The sequence below is a fragment of the Anopheles marshallii genome, chromosome 2 (genome assembly GCF_943734725.1).
Source record: "Anopheles marshallii chromosome 2, idAnoMarsDA_429_01, whole genome shotgun sequence".
Classification (NCBI taxonomy): domain Eukaryota; kingdom Metazoa; phylum Arthropoda; class Insecta; order Diptera; family Culicidae; genus Anopheles; species Anopheles marshallii.
The window spans coordinates 6,298,023-6,315,490 of record NC_071326.1 but is presented as its reverse complement, the minus strand read 5'-3'; the positions used below and the strand labels follow the sequence as shown (position 1 = coordinate 6,315,490).

General features: G+C 47.1%; 6 protein-coding genes across 6 annotated transcripts; 2 read left to right on the top strand and 4 right to left on the bottom strand.

Annotated features, from left to right (window-relative positions):
* Positions 1-251: 251 nt before the first annotated feature.
* On the bottom strand, positions 252-4,303 carry LOC128710409 (DNA damage-binding protein 1). Its single transcript, XM_053805463.1, has 4 exons — positions 4,243-4,303; positions 3,801-3,949; positions 1,180-3,718; positions 252-919 (listed from the first exon to the last, which is right to left on the bottom strand). The coding sequence occupies exons 1-4, from the start codon at positions 4,301-4,303 to the stop codon at positions 252-254; spliced, it is 3,417 nt and encodes a 1,138-aa protein (XP_053661438.1).
* A 998-nt stretch (positions 4,304-5,301) lies between these two features.
* Positions 5,302-5,920, bottom strand: LOC128708500 (ADP-ribosylation factor-like protein 16). The gene is made up of 2 exons (XM_053803479.1): positions 5,596-5,920; positions 5,302-5,531 (listed from the first exon to the last, which is right to left on the bottom strand). The coding sequence occupies exons 1-2, from the start codon at positions 5,918-5,920 to the stop codon at positions 5,302-5,304; spliced, it is 555 nt and encodes a 184-aa protein (XP_053659454.1).
* A 227-nt stretch (positions 5,921-6,147) lies between these two features.
* LOC128706719 (39S ribosomal protein L27, mitochondrial) lies at positions 6,148-6,701 on the top strand. Its single transcript, XM_053801661.1, has 3 exons — positions 6,148-6,199; positions 6,268-6,431; positions 6,498-6,701. Exons 1-3 carry the CDS (start codon positions 6,148-6,150, stop codon positions 6,699-6,701), a joined length of 420 nt encoding a protein of 139 aa, XP_053657636.1.
* A 1,924-nt stretch (positions 6,702-8,625) lies between these two features.
* Positions 8,626-11,910, bottom strand: LOC128719345 (AP2-associated protein kinase 1). Its single transcript, XM_053812969.1, has one exon. The coding sequence runs from the start codon at positions 11,908-11,910 to the stop codon at positions 8,626-8,628; it is 3,285 nt and encodes a 1,094-aa protein (XP_053668944.1).
* A 1,362-nt stretch (positions 11,911-13,272) lies between these two features.
* On the top strand, positions 13,273-14,574 carry LOC128708767 (uncharacterized). The gene is made up of 2 exons (XM_053803747.1): positions 13,273-13,386; positions 13,453-14,574. The coding sequence occupies exons 1-2, from the start codon at positions 13,273-13,275 to the stop codon at positions 14,572-14,574; spliced, it is 1,236 nt and encodes a 411-aa protein (XP_053659722.1).
* Positions 14,575-14,700: 126 nt separating this feature from the next.
* Positions 14,701-15,176, bottom strand: LOC128709631 (60S ribosomal protein L26). Its single transcript, XM_053804636.1, has one exon. The coding sequence runs from the start codon at positions 15,166-15,168 to the stop codon at positions 14,713-14,715; it is 456 nt and encodes a 151-aa protein (XP_053660611.1). The 5' UTR covers positions 15,169-15,176; the 3' UTR covers positions 14,701-14,712.
* Positions 15,177-17,468: the final 2,292 nt, after the last annotated feature.

The window sequence follows — 17,468 nt, the reverse complement described above, 5'->3', positions numbered from 1 at the left end:
TCTCCGGATGCGTTCGATGCGACTACAAAAGGGCAACATAATGAGGACACATAACATTACACTTTCGGGTTTAATTAATTCTCATTTTTATCATTCGTGTAATGATGTAATAAACGTCTAGGCCCTAAGCACACCGATGCGACCACGGCTAAACATTAAGAAAGAGTAGTAATGATGATCTTCACATGTAGGTTAGCGAAAATTGTATGTCCCTTCTCCTCCCTAAACAAACATAAAAAAAACCCTCCAGCCTAATGTATTCTGGTAAGATCTTCTACGATTTTAATGATGTCGTCTACCGTGGCCTGTCGCTTCGCCCCATCGCCCTCGATGTCGAGCATAGACGAGGCTTCCTTCATCTTTTCGCGGCTTAAATCGAGGAAGCTTTCGACCAGATCTCCATCGATGAAACCTTCACACCGTTCCATCTTCGTTTCCGTGTGAAAACTGCGCCAGTACGAATGATCGATCTTGCCCACCGATTTGATCGTGTTCGTCAGGTTGTCCTGCAGCTTGCGTAAGAACTCGTAGAAATCGCTATTGATTTGTGTGACGAGCCCGATCGCTCCGCTGACCGTGCCGAACAGGACGCACCCGTTCGTTGGTGTGGTGCGTTCACTAATGTTTTGCATTACGAGCGAACCGTGACGGAACACGTTCACCAGATCGCCCAAATGGAATTGGGCCACCTCGGGCATTTGCTGGCGCTCCTCGTCCGTTGTGGCCGCACTATCCTTCAGGCAAACGAACAGATTGTGGCTGTTGTCCGCACCGAGGAAAGCATCGTCGTCTAGTATCTCGACGGCCGTCATCCAGTTCGGTTGATAATCGCGTGCTATTTCCTCAAAGCTGCCCTCCATCTGCTTGTACTGCAGCAGCGTTATGGAGCGCATCAAATCACCGACCAGTATGAAATCCCCTACGGAATGAAAAGTAAGCACCACGTGATAGTAAAGCTGTAAACAATGAAGCTCTTTCTCTCTTCTTAGCGTAACGACCTTCTACTAGGCCATGCCTGCCATTTCTGGCTTACTAGACCTAAGTTTACCACGTAGCCGGATAGCCAGTCTTTGCTACGGAGGATTGATCCGATTGGGATTTTGACCGGCGCCGCTACCAATACACCACCGACCGCCCCTGACCAACCGCTTACGATAAAGCGCATTCTTCCAAACCTACCTTTCGTTTTGCAGTACAGAGCGAGAATGTTGTTGAAATGACTGCACTCTAACCGTAGATCCTTATCGTCTGTCCACTCGTACAGCCGCACGGTGGAGTTGATGCAGGCCAGCACACGTCCGTTAAACTCCACCAGTGAATAGCAGGCGCCCTTCACTTCCTTGTCGCTGATCAGCTTAAGCTCGTTGTCCGCGTACCGGTAGATGATGATGCGTCCGATCTTCGGTTCCGGTTCCTCCGGATTGACCAGACCCGTGCCGACCACGAAGTACGTGTTCGGATCGTTGCCTAGCTTGGCCGACATTAGCGACAGTGCGTACTCGCTCTGCATGAACTGATGCGCATGCAGCACCTCGAACGTGTTCTGATCGATGATGAGCAAATTGTGTACTTCCACCTCCTGGCCAAACTCGGTGTTGCTGGCACCGGGCTTCAACAATCCCATCCCGCTCGATTGCGTCGTGTTGTTCGTTTGTGTCGATGCACTCTGCCGCGCCGGCGTTAGCCCACTCGAATCTTGCACATCCATGCGGAACGTTATAACGCCGAACGTTTGCGATGCTTCCTGATAAGCGATGCGTCTCGGCGATTCTCCCAACGGGACCGTTCGTATGTGTAGCTTCTGAATTTCATCGATCGTACCAAAGATGACGGAGTTTCTGGTAGCGAGTGCCAACGAATCCTGGTATGCTTCCGCATTCAGCGAACACATATGGTTCACCTCCTTCAGGTTAACGTTCGAAAACACCAGCTTGTGGTTGGAGCTGTAGATGACGGTCGGTCGGTCCGAGCAGGCAAACACGTTCGTTGTCGATAGCGACCGGAACGTTTTCAGGATCGTGGGTTGTGTACCGAGCGTAACCTTCTTCTGCTCCGTCAGGCAGCCGGTGTTCTTGTTCAGCACGAAATAGTACATGGAACCGTCGCCGAGCGCACAAAGCAGATAGTTAATACCCTCGAACGCGGCCATCAGGATCGAGCGGGGAATTATTTCGCCGCCAAGCTTTTCCTCGTGCAGCAGCTCCAGGGTCGGCACTTTGAGTACACAGGCCGAAATGTCCGTCCACAGCCCAACGGCTATAAACTCCGACCGAGTTGCGTTCTCGTCCAGCGGTGACACATCCAAACAAGCGACCTCATAATTAAGCGTCGTTTGTCCCTTGTACACTAGGTTTCCATGTTCGATCTCCACGTAGTACACGTCCTGGGCCGATGCGCACACAATCTGTGTCGTATTGGCGCCCACCACACCGATGCGCTTGTTGTCCGGTGGTTTCCATTCGCAAATCATCGCCTTGTTGTCGGTCGAAATGAGCCGCGCGGAAACCGGTGTCACCTGTAGGATCTGACCGTGGGACACGTTCGCACAGTAGAACGTTTGCTGATCGCCAACAATGCCGGCAATTTCCGTTTCTTCCACCTCATCGCCGGACAGCATCAGCACGCGGGTGTGGCCCACGAACGACAGAATTAGCGTATTGTCGTACGGCGAATCGTCGATGCCGACGCGCAATGCCCACATACCCTTGATACCGGGCAGATCGATACAGGCGTGCTCCTGAATGCCGATTCCGTTGCGTATGATACGCAACGAACCTTCCTTGAAGCTCCCGGAACAGGTAATCATTTGTCCCTGGCCCTGACGCTCCAAATCCACCACACACATGTCCACGATCGGTGCCAGATTGGTGAACGTTTCCATCAGCATCACGTACGCGCCGTTCTCACCCGCGGTAGTATTTAGCTTGACCAGCTGCGAATCGCCGTGCCGCGATCCGATAAACAGTACACCATTGTCCAGATACGTGATACACTCCGGGATCGTTATTTCGCCCAACAGTTCCACCTTAATATCGCGCACCGTCGTTTGGCCCTTCGCGTTCTCTTCCGTCTCGAGAAACATCATGAACAGATTGCCGGCCATATTGCCCAGCAAATAACGCAACCCTTTGCTGTCGATCCGTGCATAGCAATTAATCGTGCTCTGCTTGATGATGGGTGGTGCAACCGCGACGTAACTATCACCATCGTGATACACGATCGATTCCTGCCCGATGACGATGGCACCACCGAGCGGCATCGGCACCGCAATCAGCATGGTTGCCTCCGTTTCAACGTTGTCCTGCTTCCACGCGATCTTGGTAAATTCCTTATCCTTCAGGCTTATCTCACGCGTTTTTATGTGACGCCCGTTAATGTCCTGATGGATCACGATCAGGGTGGGGTGCGTTGTACCGTACAGAAACTCCACGTCCTGCACGTGCATCTCTTCCATGCGCAAGCTGGTCGCCTTCAGCTCGTTCGTATCCTTGTCCAGTGGAATGATCTTGAACAAACCTTCGTACAACCGCATGCCGATTACGCGCGCTTTCGGATCGATCACCGCCAGAATGCCCGTTTCCGCCGGTTTGCCAACCCGATCCGCCACGTTCCCGTGCGCTTTCGTTATTATTTCGATATCATCGCCCTGTACCGCACATTGCAATATCATCGCATTATACCGGCTGGTAAGGATGAATATTAAATCTTTTGTTTCTTCCTGCAAAACAATGAATGAATGGTTAAATGAAAAAAAAAATCCAATGAAAATAAATCGATTTAATTTGTTCGGCCACACTTACCGCCGGGCGGAAAAGTTTCATTACTGCTATCTTCCCATTGATGCCGATTTCTTTGATTGGTCGTAGCCCTTCCGGCGTGACAAGGTAAATTTCTAACCGGGAACATTTCGCCACAATCAGGTTAAGATCGTTCGGTGAGGTGAAGTTTCCTGCATGGTTGCGAAAAGTTAGAATGCGCACGGAGGGTTAGTATCATAATAATGTAACCAAAAAAACCTAACCTTAACTTAAGAAGGTGTATTCATAAACAATGGTGCATTGTGCAAGCAAATACTTTTTCTGGTAGTCGTATTTGTTTGCTTAGCAGAGCAACTGATTATTATTCTTTTCAATGAAGCAATCAGCATAAGCTGTTTTTTGCTTCAAATATTTTTTTCTTGGTTGCGTTGTCTGCGTGCCTGCCTCCTAGTCATTGTGCGTGCCCGCTTCCTCATACACCTACCGGTAACGCAGGCAGTAACCGCCGTTGGTTTCTGGGCAGTCACAATATAATTGTGAGCCATTTATAACAATAATGTTCGGATTACGTTCGTTCGCTGCTTACTCTACACCGGGTATGTGTTAAAATTACATAAAATTCGCACTAATTACAATTGAAGATGTTTGTTATGCGAAGCGCACGGAACGCGCTTTTGGTTACCGAAAAGCACTGCTTTGACATGTGCACCCGTACACCGACATTGAGGTCGACGTACGTCGCAAGGTAAATACAGCGCTGACAGGTCGCGGCAATCTGCAGCCGTTTGACATTTCCACGATATGACAAATGGATGCAAATGGTATTGAAAAAATGAGAGCTACTAGCGTTTGTTATTGTTTTAGGCACAACAATTTAGTAGTATTAGAGTGTTTTGAGATCATCATTTATGCAAGTAGACCATTTAGACAATTAAGCAAAACAACGTATATTTCAAAAATTCATCATCGAAATTCATATCGTACGTCTCAATATCTTGGTTGGAACGTCGACATTCGGAGGTATGTGCTTGCGCGTTTCATCCAGCCACCAAAACGAACTCAAATGTTTATAGGAAAAGAAATTAGTTTCCCTACTGAGTTGCGATCAAAATGTTTACTTTTTTATAAACCGTAAAGCTCCCGTAGAGCCGTAGGGATCTGAAGCCTACCTTCCTAAAGAACGAACTCTTTTATACTTCGTTTCAACAAACGGTTTTTGTTACGCATTTCTTCCACGTGGTTGATTCAAACGTTGAGTCTGGAGATATTCTTTCACCGTCTGATACTATCTATTGATTACCTTTCATTAGTTGTTCTTCCTTTCATTTCAATATCATAACAGAATTGTATTTTTCTTCTATTTAAGTAAGCTTGAAAACAACTCGTAACTTTATACTTCCTGTAGAAAAATTATCAGAGTTCATGCTTGACTCGATACAAACTTTTGTATATATTTTATGAAAAATTTACCAAAATTTAAAGTTTTGTTCAATAGTTAATCGGATTTAAAGTGTTTTTTTTTTTGTCGTCAGATATACGGTTGTTAATTCATTGCCAACCAATCGTATACTTCGTCGATTCCTTCTTTCGTAATAGCACTGAACTGTATGATCGTGATATGCTGAGGAATTTGTTTTTGAAACTTTTCCATTTGCAGCATAAGCAGCGCCTCGTTACGCATCTGCCGGTATGCAAGGTCCATTTTGGAAAGAACGAGCAAAAATTTCGTCCTTTGCAACCTTGGCTCGGCCAGCATCGAGTACAAAAGAACACCTGAAAAACAAGCGAACACCAACGTCGATTAGATGGGAAAACTTGACCGCAAATGGGCTCTTACCAGCGGCTGAAATTTGACACAGGTTTGAGGTATCCACCACGTAGATTAGCTTTTCCACATGATTGACCAAATAGTCCCGCCAAATCGGTGCAAGACAACCACCAACCTCACGCACCTGCACCAACTCTTTACGTTTTCCCGGTGGCGGAATCTTTTGATTAACATCCTTTTCGTCTATCACGATCGGTGGTATCTTGATGGTGTACAAGTTGGTTCCCACGCTCGGTACGGAATGGGACGTGAAGTTTACGGAATCAGGCTTCTGCAAGCAGGTGAGCAGCAGCGTTTTTCCCGCACTCATTGGCCCTAGACACAAGTAAGACATTTTCCCAACACAAAACGTATTTTGTTTCGAATACCAATTTATCGACTTTTCTGCCCGATGGGTCGATAAACACCAGTTGTCATGGCGAAGGGATGCAGTGGTTTTCCGAAGTCGTTCCCAAAGGGACTTTGATTTGACAGTACAGGCAATGTTTACGTAAATGTTCCATTCTACCCGGTGCCAGTAGGAAATTGTGTGATTTCTCGTGCAAATTGTGTGGATAAAAGATGAATTCTAACCTGTTGTCTCGGCTAAATCAAGGACTGGCTCCATTTTTAAGTAATTACACGATATTGAAGTGTATAAAGCTGGTGAGTTAGTAAATTTAATCGTGTTTACTATTACAGCAATCATCAGAAATGCATCAAAGAAAACGGGCGGTAGTTCGAGGAATCCTCCCAAACATCCGCGCCCAAAACACCGTGGCTGGAAGGTGCAGGATGGCCATCACGTATCGGCTGGAACGATCTTAGCAACACAGCGCACAACTCGATTTCATCCCGGACTAAATGTGAGTAAAAACACTACACGGTCGAGTAAATGTTCCTATTTTACACAGTTGCGCTTATGGTTCTAGGTCGGTTTCGGTAAAAATGGAACGTTGTTTGCGATGGAGCACGGCAAGGTGTATGTTACCTGTGAAAAAATTGATCCAAACTGGGACCACACGTGGATACAGCGGTGTTACGCTGGCCGGGAAGGACAAACGATTTACAAAAAGTTTTTCAACGTAGTACCCGTACCACAACATCAACGGTTTAAACTGATCGACGAAGTGTAAATAATTGCCCCAGATTAAGTAGTAAAACAGCTCGATCAATAGTTCGGATAAATACAGTCGCGTGTCGTACACATGCATGATATTCGTTGAAGCGTTTGCATTCATTCATAATATATTTGGTTCGTCATCTGTGTTAACCGAAGCAAACCGTACAGCCACCAATCAAGAAATAAGTATCGAGTTTTACAATTGCATGAGTGTGCCTCATCTTGTCAATTTAACCGGTTTAACTGATTTGTTTGCGGGTTTTAGCATTTTCAATGTAACGTCCTTAAACACTCGTCAAGACATGTAATATCAGTCACAATATATGCATAGGTTTGCAAAGCCGGTATAAATAACTTGGACGAATTGGTCTCCACATTGCTCTACTGTAGCACGAAGTAGTTAGATCCTCCGTCTTTTCTGATGTAAACTTTTATTAACCTACCGCTTTAGATGCGAAAAATCGAATGAATCGATCGTAGTGGTTTATTGCAATGGATGGCTATATTAATAGTAGAAGAATAAATATATCGTGAATCATTCTAAATAGGTTTTGCTGTTTGCTTTCGATGACTACAACTATACTTTAATCTGGTCGGGGGTTTATCGGGCCACCGATTCAAACCATAATATCCTACTATCCACTCGCGTAACTGCCGAAAACCACATTTGCAAAATCTCATAAGTAATGTTTTTCCTTCACACGCTCGTCCTTATTACATACAGATGTTTTACACAAAACAATAAACAGAAACGAAACGATTTGTCTTTGTTCGCTATGCCTACAATACACGTTCGTCTCTGGTGTTTTTTTTACGTACGTCCCTTTAGAATGTATATGAAAACTCTCATCACTATTATCTCGTGCAAAATAATTTGACTAATATTGGTAAAACAGCAAAAATAACCACAATCTACATATTACTACAACACAACAAAATCTTTGATAATCGTCACACGGTTATACCATTCGCACCGGAAATGTGCGATACTAATGGTAAGCAGGAAAGGATAAAGGAGAATGCAAGGAATGCAACAAAACATACATGGGGCGCGATCATTTAACTCGTTCATTCCGGGATATTCTGTTTGGATGGTTTTTAATAACAACTTGACCGGTTATACGTTGGTATGGTCGCTCCCTCTTGTACGGAAAGCAATCCGAAACCTTTAGAGCTGCGGATGCGAAATAAAGTCCATTCCAAGCTGAACGCTTATCCAAAGGTATAACAACATTGATGGCTTTCATACATTGTTCCTACGTTTGCATTTTGAAATGAGCGTCGATAGCACCGATCGCTCCACGAGTTAGGCGATCGCACCCATCCACTCTTTTGTTTCGTTCGTTATAATTACAAGCGTTAATAAGGGTTATTTGAATTCTTTTTTTTGTTTGGAAAACTGACAAGCGAGACTAGATTTGTAGCCAAATGGTATAGGAGAAACACGTAGCCAAATGGTATAGGAGGATATTTTGTTTCAAAAAGTTTGGTTACTTAAGGTAATACCACGCTAAGAGTGATGCGCCCGTTATTGCGCAAAAGTCGTTGTATGCGTTTAATTCACTCGTCAATATCCTGGTCGGCCGCCTTGCAGTGAGACGATTGCCTATATATCTTCCATTCGGTGTGGTGTGTGTTGTGCTTAGCTAAGGCGCTTTGGGGCCTGTAGTGTAGTGACTTTTTTCTCTCTTTCTACTAACACGTGGTGGGACCTTAACATCAGCATAAGAAAAGAGCGTCCGAAGAGAGTCTCGGTCTAGGTTTGCACCGGTGCACACACACACACACACACACTCCAGGCATTGATTGATAACGATTGCTTTTACATACGAACTGCATCATTTCTGGATACGAAACTTAACTTCGTTTCCAAACTAAATCACAGCATCACAGCAGGTTGAAGCGAGACCAGCCCGGTCCGGGTCCGGGGATCGCCTTTAGTTCTCATTGCTCCGGCTTCCATAAAGCCCGATAACGGTCTTCTTCATCCGCTTGATGTCCCGCGCATTGGTACGGCAGCAACCCCCAACAAACTTGACGCCCATTTCCACCCATTGCGGGATGTACGTTTCCAGCGGGGTAAGGTTTTCCGCACCGCGCCAACATCCCCCAATCGTGTCCCATTGCTCACCGGAATGGGGATACACGATGAGCGGGATACGGTTAGCACCGTCTGTAGGTGAGGAACCACACTGCTCATGTACCGACCGTATCAGGGGCAGCACATACTGTGGATTTACACAGTTCACACCGAGTGCTAGCAGATTGGGATTGGACAGTTGCTTTGCCCGGTTCCATAAGGCGATGACCGTTTCGGCAAATTGTTCGCCGTGCGCAATAGACGAACCGTCCCGACACTGGAATGAAATCCAGAACCGCACCGTCGGATGTTCCGCGGTCAGCAGATCGAGTAGGGCTTCCGCCTCCATCCGACACGGTATCGTTTCGATCGCGAGCGCATCTACTCCGGCCTCCACGATCGCGTTAATTCGGGGCCGGTGCCATTTCTGCAACCGATTGGCCGGGACTTGATCCGCATACGCACCCGTGAATTCGGACCCATCGTGAAGATGTGCACCGTAGGGACCAACCGAACCCACCACCCACGGTATTTTGTGGGATTTGTTCTCCAGCTTCTCGGCCAAGTAGCGAGTACGGGCACGTCTAGCCAGCTCGACGCTCGATTTGATCAACTGCACCGACTCATCCTCATTGAGATCGAGAAAATCCATATAGCCCTCGATGGACGCCTGGTACGTGTTGGTCAGTATGCAGTCGGCGCCCGCCTTCAGATAGTCCAGGTGCGTTTCCAGCACGGCACCCGGATTGGTAGCATTGAAGCGAGACGACCACAGTGGATCCTTGTCCAGCCTGGCACCGACATGTTCGGCCAGCTGCGTACTAAATCCACCGTCAATGACGATCACTTTGCGCGAGGAGAGTTTAAACGATTTGCTCTTATCGGTACGCACCGGCATCGAAAACGGAGCGGAACTAAACGGATCATCGTCATCACCAAGCGTGTCCGGGATGTTCTCCGGGGAGAATGGAGCCGCCTGCTGAACACCTGCCGGCACTGACCCCATCTGTATGAGCGGCAACGATGAGTGTCTTGGTACTTCCGGTGGTGTCTTTAAACTGCCCTGACTGCCTTGTTCACGGATTTTATCAAACTCTTCGCCGAAAATGTGATCCTCAGTCATCTGTGCGAATGGAGTAGGATCACCAAATGGGTTCCAGTTAGAACTGGCACCAGCCGAAGATGTAGATCGCTGTTGTGACAACTGTGGATTGGAACTCGAGGCCAAGTTGGAGGCACGCGACTCAAAGCCAGCGCCACCCTCCGGAATGGGCGGATGTTTGTGGAGCGAACTGTTGGAACCGTTCGAATTGGTCGTTTGCTGACCGGGGGGACTTGCAGACGACGGTTGGAAGTTGTTTGTCGCCTGGTCGAATGGGGCCAGAAACTGGGAAGTTTCCGTCGCGAACGCTTTGTTGAAGGCAGACGTATCACTCACATTCCGTCGGTGGCCGGAGGCTTTTGGTGGCGCTAGGATGCCGCCGGCAACTGCACTGCTCGAGGATGAGTTCGATCCACCAAGGGTGGGCGTTTGTGTCTGGTTGGACGGAACGACACCCTGCGGATTTGGGGCGTGACTTGGCGAATGTATCATCGATAACGAGGAGGACGATGAGTTGTGAGCTGATGTACCGGCTAATGGAATTCCTTCTCCACCGCTCGGAATGGGGGCTAGTTCCGCCTCCCGGAATGGATCAGGATAGGTTGTCTGAAACAGTGCGGCAACAGCAACAGCGGGTTGTTGGGATAATACCGCCGTTGCTGTCTGTCCTTCCGTTGCTGCTACTGTTGCCGATGGATCGATGGATGTACTTGAAGTGACTGAAGCGGGGGGAAAATTGGCCGTAAATTTGGCCACAAACGCTTCCGGAGCATCCGGGCCGGATGTACCGATTGCTGAAGGTGCCATACCGGGCGTTGGTGAGGAAAGAATGTTTTTCGGCGATGGGTTCGGTGGTAAACCGAGCGAGAAGCTATTAACGCCCATGTTCGGTGTGGCCGCTTGTGAAGCTTTTGGTCTTTGGCGAGGGGCCACACTTGTGCCACCTTCAATCAGCAGCTGACCGGCCGGTTTGATTGGTTTCGGGGTGGATCCTGTCTGTCCGGCACCACCACCACCCACCGTCGGTAGGCGCTTTGTTTCCGATTCGAACGGTGGCACCGGTAACGTTTCTAGCGGTGGTACGCTACATTTGGTCAGATTTCGCACCGGGTTGGATCGTCCTGCGATACCGAACGCGATCTCGCACACTTGGTAGATATTGGGTCGTTTTTCCGCATCCGGTTCCAACATGAAGCGTATTAGCTGATGGACGCTACGCGAATACTTCGAACCGTCTGGAATGCTGAACTGGCCGCTCTGTATAGCTAGCGCGCTTTCGCCGAACGGGAGCGTGAAGTAGCATACCTTGTACAATAGACACCCCAGCGCCCAGATGTCCGCTTTTACCGTGATGTCCTGTCCATTGAACAGATCGATCATCTCCGGCGCTCGGTAGGAAAGCGTGGTGTACTTTTGGATCTCTTCCTCCACCATCGTACGGCCATGGCTGGTCGGATTAAGAACCCGCGCCGTAGCCGAACCGAAATCACACAGCACAAAGTTACCGAGATCATTCTGAAGGATGTTTTCCACCTTGAGATCCCGATGGATGATGGGTGTTTGACATTGGTGTAACCGGGCGACGGCTTCCGCAACGTCACAGAATATCTGCAGCACCTCCGTCTCGCTGAAGCCCGTAGCGAGCCGGGCGTTCATAAGCGTGAGCAGATTCGTCTTGCAGTAGGGCATGAGCAGCAGTATCTCGTGCACACCGTTACCCTTCGTATTGATGCTGTGGTCAATGTAGCCAATGATGTTTTTGTGCCCACTCAGATTGCTTGCTATCTTGATTTCGCGATTGCACACACCCAAATCATACTCGTTGTTCACGTACAGCCGCTTCAGTGCGTACCGTTCTCCCTTGGCTCCTTTGACTAGAAATACGACGGCAAAGCCACCTTCTGCTAGTACCTCCTCCACGGTTACTACGTTCTCCTTGCTTAGCTTGAATGTTTTGCCGACGAAACTGTTCGTCTCCCGGCTACTGCCCGTCGACGTTGGTTCATTTTTCGTTTCGAATTTTGATATGAACTTTTTCATCCTTCGTTCGTTAGTTGCTTGCGTATGCGAGCGCGTGATGGACTTTATCTTCCGTACCCGATTCCGGACTAGTGTTGGTTAACGTTTCAGTACACCAGGTGACGGGGACTATCGCTTTAACAGAAGGGGTTTTCTAGTCCACGTTACTAGTAATGGAGTGCTGTGTTGTTCGCCTTTTTTGTTTTGTTGTACGTGGGAACAACGTTGTGTTCTCCACACTGATGATAACCGTCTCCTAATACTGTGTCTGCTCTATTTGACTATGCGAAATCGTGCAATGTTTATTGCTCGGAACTCACTTTTCTTCATTCCATTCTGCAGTGGTGCGATTTGGTTGCACTAACTAATGCTGCTCGGTGGTTCGTTAGTGCTTACGCTCGCTCACTCTATCGCACTTTTATCACTTCCGCTGCGCTACATGAATCACAATAATCAATGTGAGAATCGTCAGCCCTTTTTCGGGGTGGGGTGTACAGCTACTGATAGCTGTGCGGTGACCCCTACCTTACCCGAGTTTGTTCACGTGCGCAAATTTTATTCTGATCTTGTGCAGTCGTCACACACAGCAAAAAAGCATTAGTTTTCCCTTTTTGTGCTTCTTACAACATACTACGTGTCCCAATATCAGCACACACTCCAGTGGAACTGAATACGACTTTATCTAGAGCTCGGCCTCCTTTTCTGCACCAAACTGTTTTTTACACCATCATTCCCTTATTTGTCTTGATTTGGTTTGCCTAGGACATTTTCGCGTTGCGCTTCACCGTGTGCACCAAAACTTGCACTGTAATGTAGGCGTAATGTATCAGGATGGCCACTACGAAAGGAAGAGAAACTACTTATCACACTCCGCAAGAAATCGACTGTGGCCTATCTGTTTCCGAAACGAAACGCGAACGAGCAGCGATGTGTGTGCTGTGTGCAGTACGTCTTTCTATTTGGCATGTAATTGCGCAAATGTGTGTGAGTGTGGTCATGTGCGCTAGTGTGCGTGTGCGGTGTGATTGAGTTCCGATTTGACGGCTAAAACACGGGCAATAGGAAGAAGATGCGCTTTTGACAGTTCGGTGCCCGAGCATTGCATGAATTTGTTTGTTTTCATTCGTAAACAATAACGCGTTTTCGTTGGGCTTCGCGGAGATCAATTTTGAGGTGCAAATTTGGCGTAATATTACGTCTACAAGGACACGTGCCTTGGATCACTTGTCGTGATAGCAACAGCCCAACAGTGCGTGCACTCCTCTCGTTTCGTCGTGATAGCAACAACCCATCGGTGCACGACTGTTTGTGCGCTAGTGAAAATAACCTCCAAAGCCATAATTAACTTGATTACCAAATAACTACACGAAACTGATTGAAATCATGAGCAAGGACAAGATTTGGAAGGGATTCGATCAGCTTCTTGTTTCTCCCTTAATAGGACACAGAAGACCATCGAGAAGACAGCAAAGGTTGCGTCTAAATAAAAACAACAGCGTAAGTCTTTTCTGCCCTATGTAGTTTAATATGAAGGAGAGTAACTAGGTTAACGCATCTTTCCAGCTAACACATATGCGAGATTATGATGATGGATGGCAAATAGAAGACCATTCAGATGAAGACACGACTTGCAGTGGAAGGCATGAAAGCGAATCGTTGTCCTCAGCGATAACGCCATCCGTGCCGCAATCGTTGAATCCTGCCGAAATCACGATTAACCGCAGAAATCAGTCCGATTCGGAAATAGAGCAGTTATCGGAAGATGGTTGCCGACCCCAGTATGAAACCACATCTGAGTCTTCCGATTCAGACGATTGTCTTGCTATTCATTGTACGAAAAGCAGAATGACGAAGATACAGTTCGTGGACAATAATCCTATGAAACGACGACGAATTACGGATGATATGGACGTTTCTTTCGTTGCCGGTACGTACCGAGCTAAGAATCGTCCGTTCAAGGATGCTACTAGCCCAAAGCAATTCAAATCAATTTATGTGCCCAATCACAACACAACTTCAATTGGATTAAACAGCAGTGTGGTTAGTACCACCGATAATAGATCCACGCGTTGCTGGAAGTCTTTCGATGCATCGTTTACGGAACAGCAAGAGGCAAGCGTTATAGAAGAGTTGTCTTCTTCGCCTGAGAGTTCGCGTACGGAACCGCTTAACATTGAGGAGTTGCCACCTTCAGCCGACGAAAGCAGTTACATAAATCGAAGTTCATTGCCAGCATCATCCACTACTTCTCCCTCGAAGTCGTTTTACGTCACGACGCCAGGAACTAAAAGTAAAAACAAACCCCACCCTAAAAGTTCGCCTTTGGGAGCACTGGAAATGATACTTCAAGATCGAAGTTCCCGGCAACTTCTCTGGCAGCATGCGATAACGTCCGGTACGGTCCAACCGGATCTCGTCATAAAACTAGATTCCATCGAGCGAATATTCGGTCGCGTAATGCTACGATTCTTCACCACAACAACCGAGGCGGACGATTGCGTTCAGGAGCAGATCGAAAACATGATCTTCCTGGATCAAGGCGACAAGCAGTTAAAATCGATTCACGCCGGAATGAACCTAGCTCTGGAGGTAGACGAACGTATAATGCCTCATCGCGTTTCGCACAACAAACTGGTACACCTTGGCGTCACGAAACTGTGTCCTTTGCCAATTACCACTAAATAAAGAAGCACACACACAGCACACCGGGTGGGATTTAGCTTTCTCTCCACTTTCCTTCTTTTTTATTCGCCTGCGTTACACTTCCGCGCACCAACTCCTTTTCCAACCACAGCAAAACTAGCTGAATTTGTTTAGTAAGCTTTACGATGTCGTTTCCATCGCGGTGGCAGCTGCGGTTTCCTCTGTGTACTTGCCCTTGTCCTTGTTGAGCGCCGCCAGACGGCCCTTCGCACGGCGATCCAGGATCTTCTTGCGATCCTTGTCCATCTTCAGCTTCACCACCACACACTTGGACGGGTGTACACCGACGTACACGTTCGTGCCGTTTGCCTTCTCGCGCTGAATGCGTTCAATGTACACGACGTACTTCTTGCGGTACACCTGAACCACCTTGCCAACCTGATTGCCCTTGTAGTGGCCGCGCACAACCTGCACTTCATCATCCTTGCGAATTGGCATGGAACGTACGTTGTACTTCTGTTTCAACTCCTTCGACAACGGCGCCGACATAATCTTCCTGCGGATGTGCGACGGGGCCTGGAAGTGGCGCTTGCGGCTCTTGCGCCGCGACGACGAAACATGCTTGTTCAATTTCATCTTTATCCGAGGCTGAAACGAGTGGATACGAGCGGAAACATCATTAACACGCGGTTCTTAAGGGTTTTATTGTTTTTTGAGCCAGTTTACAGTACTTTTTCGCGTTACTTACAACAAAATACTCGTACACCCGAAAAACGCGTGCTTCACGTAGTCCAAGATGTCGGAAAAGGAAGTAGTGATGGGCAGCCGGTCTATTTTGACACACAGCGATCCGCCTAGAGAATGATACCGTTCCGCTTTGAACTCTCAACTTTCATGAAAATTGACAAACTCCATGGACATTGGAACTTAATTGCCTAACAAATTTTTAAATTTCGAATTCTTATTGCAATAAAGCAAGCTATTTCCCATTCCCGAGTGAATAATGATAAAAATATATTTCTTGTGTGACAAGGACAATATTTGATGGGAACGTTTCGAACCGACATGTGCCACCACTAGAAACAAAAACGAAGGAGAACAAGCAAAGTCAAGCTGAAGAAGAAATCGCAACGTGACAGCCGTTCGTGGCAAGGTATATTAGTATTCAGCTGTGTGCCGTTCCGTTGGGGGGTAGGAATTACTGGAAAAAAATTGAGGCCCGTACTCGTAGCTTCGTGAAAAGTGCGTTCCAGAAGTGAAAATTGTATTGGTATTTTTTTTCGTAGTTATGGGGAAGCTACGCTCAGTTTAACGATATTTCTTAAGAACCAAGATAATTAAAGAACGCCGATCTTCTTCTAGGGGAAACAATACATCCAAACAACAGAACAGTCAAAGTTTGTTTATGTTTTAATTTAATCTCGATTTGTTTATTCGCTTACCAAGGACATACCAATACGCTTGAATGTTATGTGTCGTAAGAAATGTCCACCTTTGTGCCCAAGAAATACCATTTGCGAACATCGCTGCTACATTTTTACCATCTGAATAAAACCGCTACTGAGGCGCATCGATTGCTTGTGGAAACTTATGGTAAACATGCGCTGGGAAAGACACAGTGCGCCGAATGGTTTCGGAAGTTCAAGCGTGGCGATTTCGACATGCAGAACAAGGACCGTGGAAGACCAACCAAAAAGTTCGACGACAGCGATTTGCAGACTTTGCTGGACGAAGATGATTGCCAAACGCAACAGCAGCTCGCGGACCGGTTGGAAGTAACGCGCGAATCCATTTCCGTGCGTCTAAAAGCCATGCGACGGATTCACAGGGGTGGGAAATGGGTTCCGCGCGATCTTAACGATAGGCAGCAGGAGAAGCGTAAAACCATATGCGAATTGCTGCTTGCAAGACATGCCCGGAAGCCCTTTCTGCGACGCATCGTGAGCGGGGGTGAGAAATGGATTTATTTCGAAAATCCAAAGCGTAAAAAATCCAGCTCGGAACCAAGCGATCCATCCATACTCGCGTCAGGACCGAATCGATATGCACAGAAAACGAGGCTGTGCGTTTGGTGGGATCAGGAAGGTGTGATCTATTATGAGCTGTTAAAGCCAGGTGAAATCGTCACCGCACAACGGTATCAGCACCAGCTGATTACATTGGAACAGGCGCTACGAGAGAAACGGCCCGAAGGTCAGAATGATAGCAAGAAAATTGTATTGCTTCATGACAACGTTCCAGCCCACACAGGAAACCCGGTGCAGGATACGATCTCAACGTTCAAGTGGGAAATGTTACCACACGTGGCTAACTCGCCGGATTTGCTGCCTTCCAATTACCATCTATTCCCCGTGCTGGGACTTGCTCTCTCTAATCAACGATTCGCTTCGTTAGAAAACATACACAGCTGGCTAGACAATTGGTTTAGCACCAAAGATGGTTCGTTTTTCAGACGAGGATTACAACAGTTACCGGAACGGTGGGAAAAGTGCATACAAAACGAGGGATATTATTTAACAAAGTAAACTTTCCATTCAATCTCTCAACTCCGGTGTGTTTCTCTCAATATCATTAGCTAACTGTCCGCAAATTTTTTCGATTACACTCTACTAGTCTTTATGAATCCTTTATTCAATTAGGTGCAATTATTACACTACTATTTATACAGCGCAAATGTGCCAGCATATTTAATACATAATGTGTTTCCTAAACTCATACACAGTACATTTCATGTTTACTAGTGCTACATTAGCGCTTGCAAGTGGAGTGTGTGTGTTTTTGTTGCTTCTTGTATATATGCTGTACTTAGCAAAGCAGCGTACCACGAGAATGTATCGTCTTTTCTGAAGACATCCGTTCTGACTATGAGTTCTTGAGTCTCATGGGTTTCAAAGGTGCTTGAATCTCTTCCTTTCCTTCACATCAATACATGTTAT

Coding starts and splice junctions, on each gene's coding strand:
- LOC128708500 (XM_053803479.1), bottom strand. CDS start 5,920: ATGTCTTACTTGTGTCTAGGGCCAATGAGTGCGGGAAAAACGCTGCTG. Junction 5,532..5,595: donor GTGTCAAATTTCAGCCGCTG/GTAAGAGCCCAT, acceptor CTTGTTTTTCAG/GTGTTCTTTTGTACTCGATG.
- LOC128719345 (XM_053812969.1), bottom strand. CDS start 11,910: ATGAAAAAGTTCATATCAAAATTCGAAACGAAAAATGAACCAACGTCG.
- LOC128710409 (XM_053805463.1), bottom strand. CDS start 4,303: ATGGCTCACAATTATATTGTGACTGCCCAGAAACCAACGGCGGTTACT. Junction 3,719..3,800: donor TGAAACTTTTCCGCCCGGCG/GTAAGTGTGGCC, acceptor ATTGTTTTGCAG/GAAGAAACAAAAGATTTAAT. Junction 920..1,179: donor TCTGTACTGCAAAACGAAAG/GTAGGTTTGGAA, acceptor TTCATTCCGTAG/GGGATTTCATACTGGTCGGT.
- LOC128709631 (XM_053804636.1), bottom strand. CDS start 15,168: ATGAAATTGAACAAGCATGTTTCGTCGTCGCGGCGCAAGAGCCGCAAG.
- LOC128708767 (XM_053803747.1), top strand. CDS start 13,273: ATGAGCAAGGACAAGATTTGGAAGGGATTCGATCAGCTTCTTGTTTCT. Junction 13,387..13,452: donor GTCTAAATAAAAACAACAGC/GTAAGTCTTTTC, acceptor GCATCTTTCCAG/CTAACACATATGCGAGATTA.
- LOC128706719 (XM_053801661.1), top strand. CDS start 6,148: ATGAATTCTAACCTGTTGTCTCGGCTAAATCAAGGACTGGCTCCATTT. Junction 6,200..6,267: donor AGGACTGGCTCCATTTTTAA/GTAATTACACGA, acceptor TTACTATTACAG/CAATCATCAGAAATGCATCA. Junction 6,432..6,497: donor GATTTCATCCCGGACTAAAT/GTGAGTAAAAAC, acceptor TTATGGTTCTAG/GTCGGTTTCGGTAAAAATGG.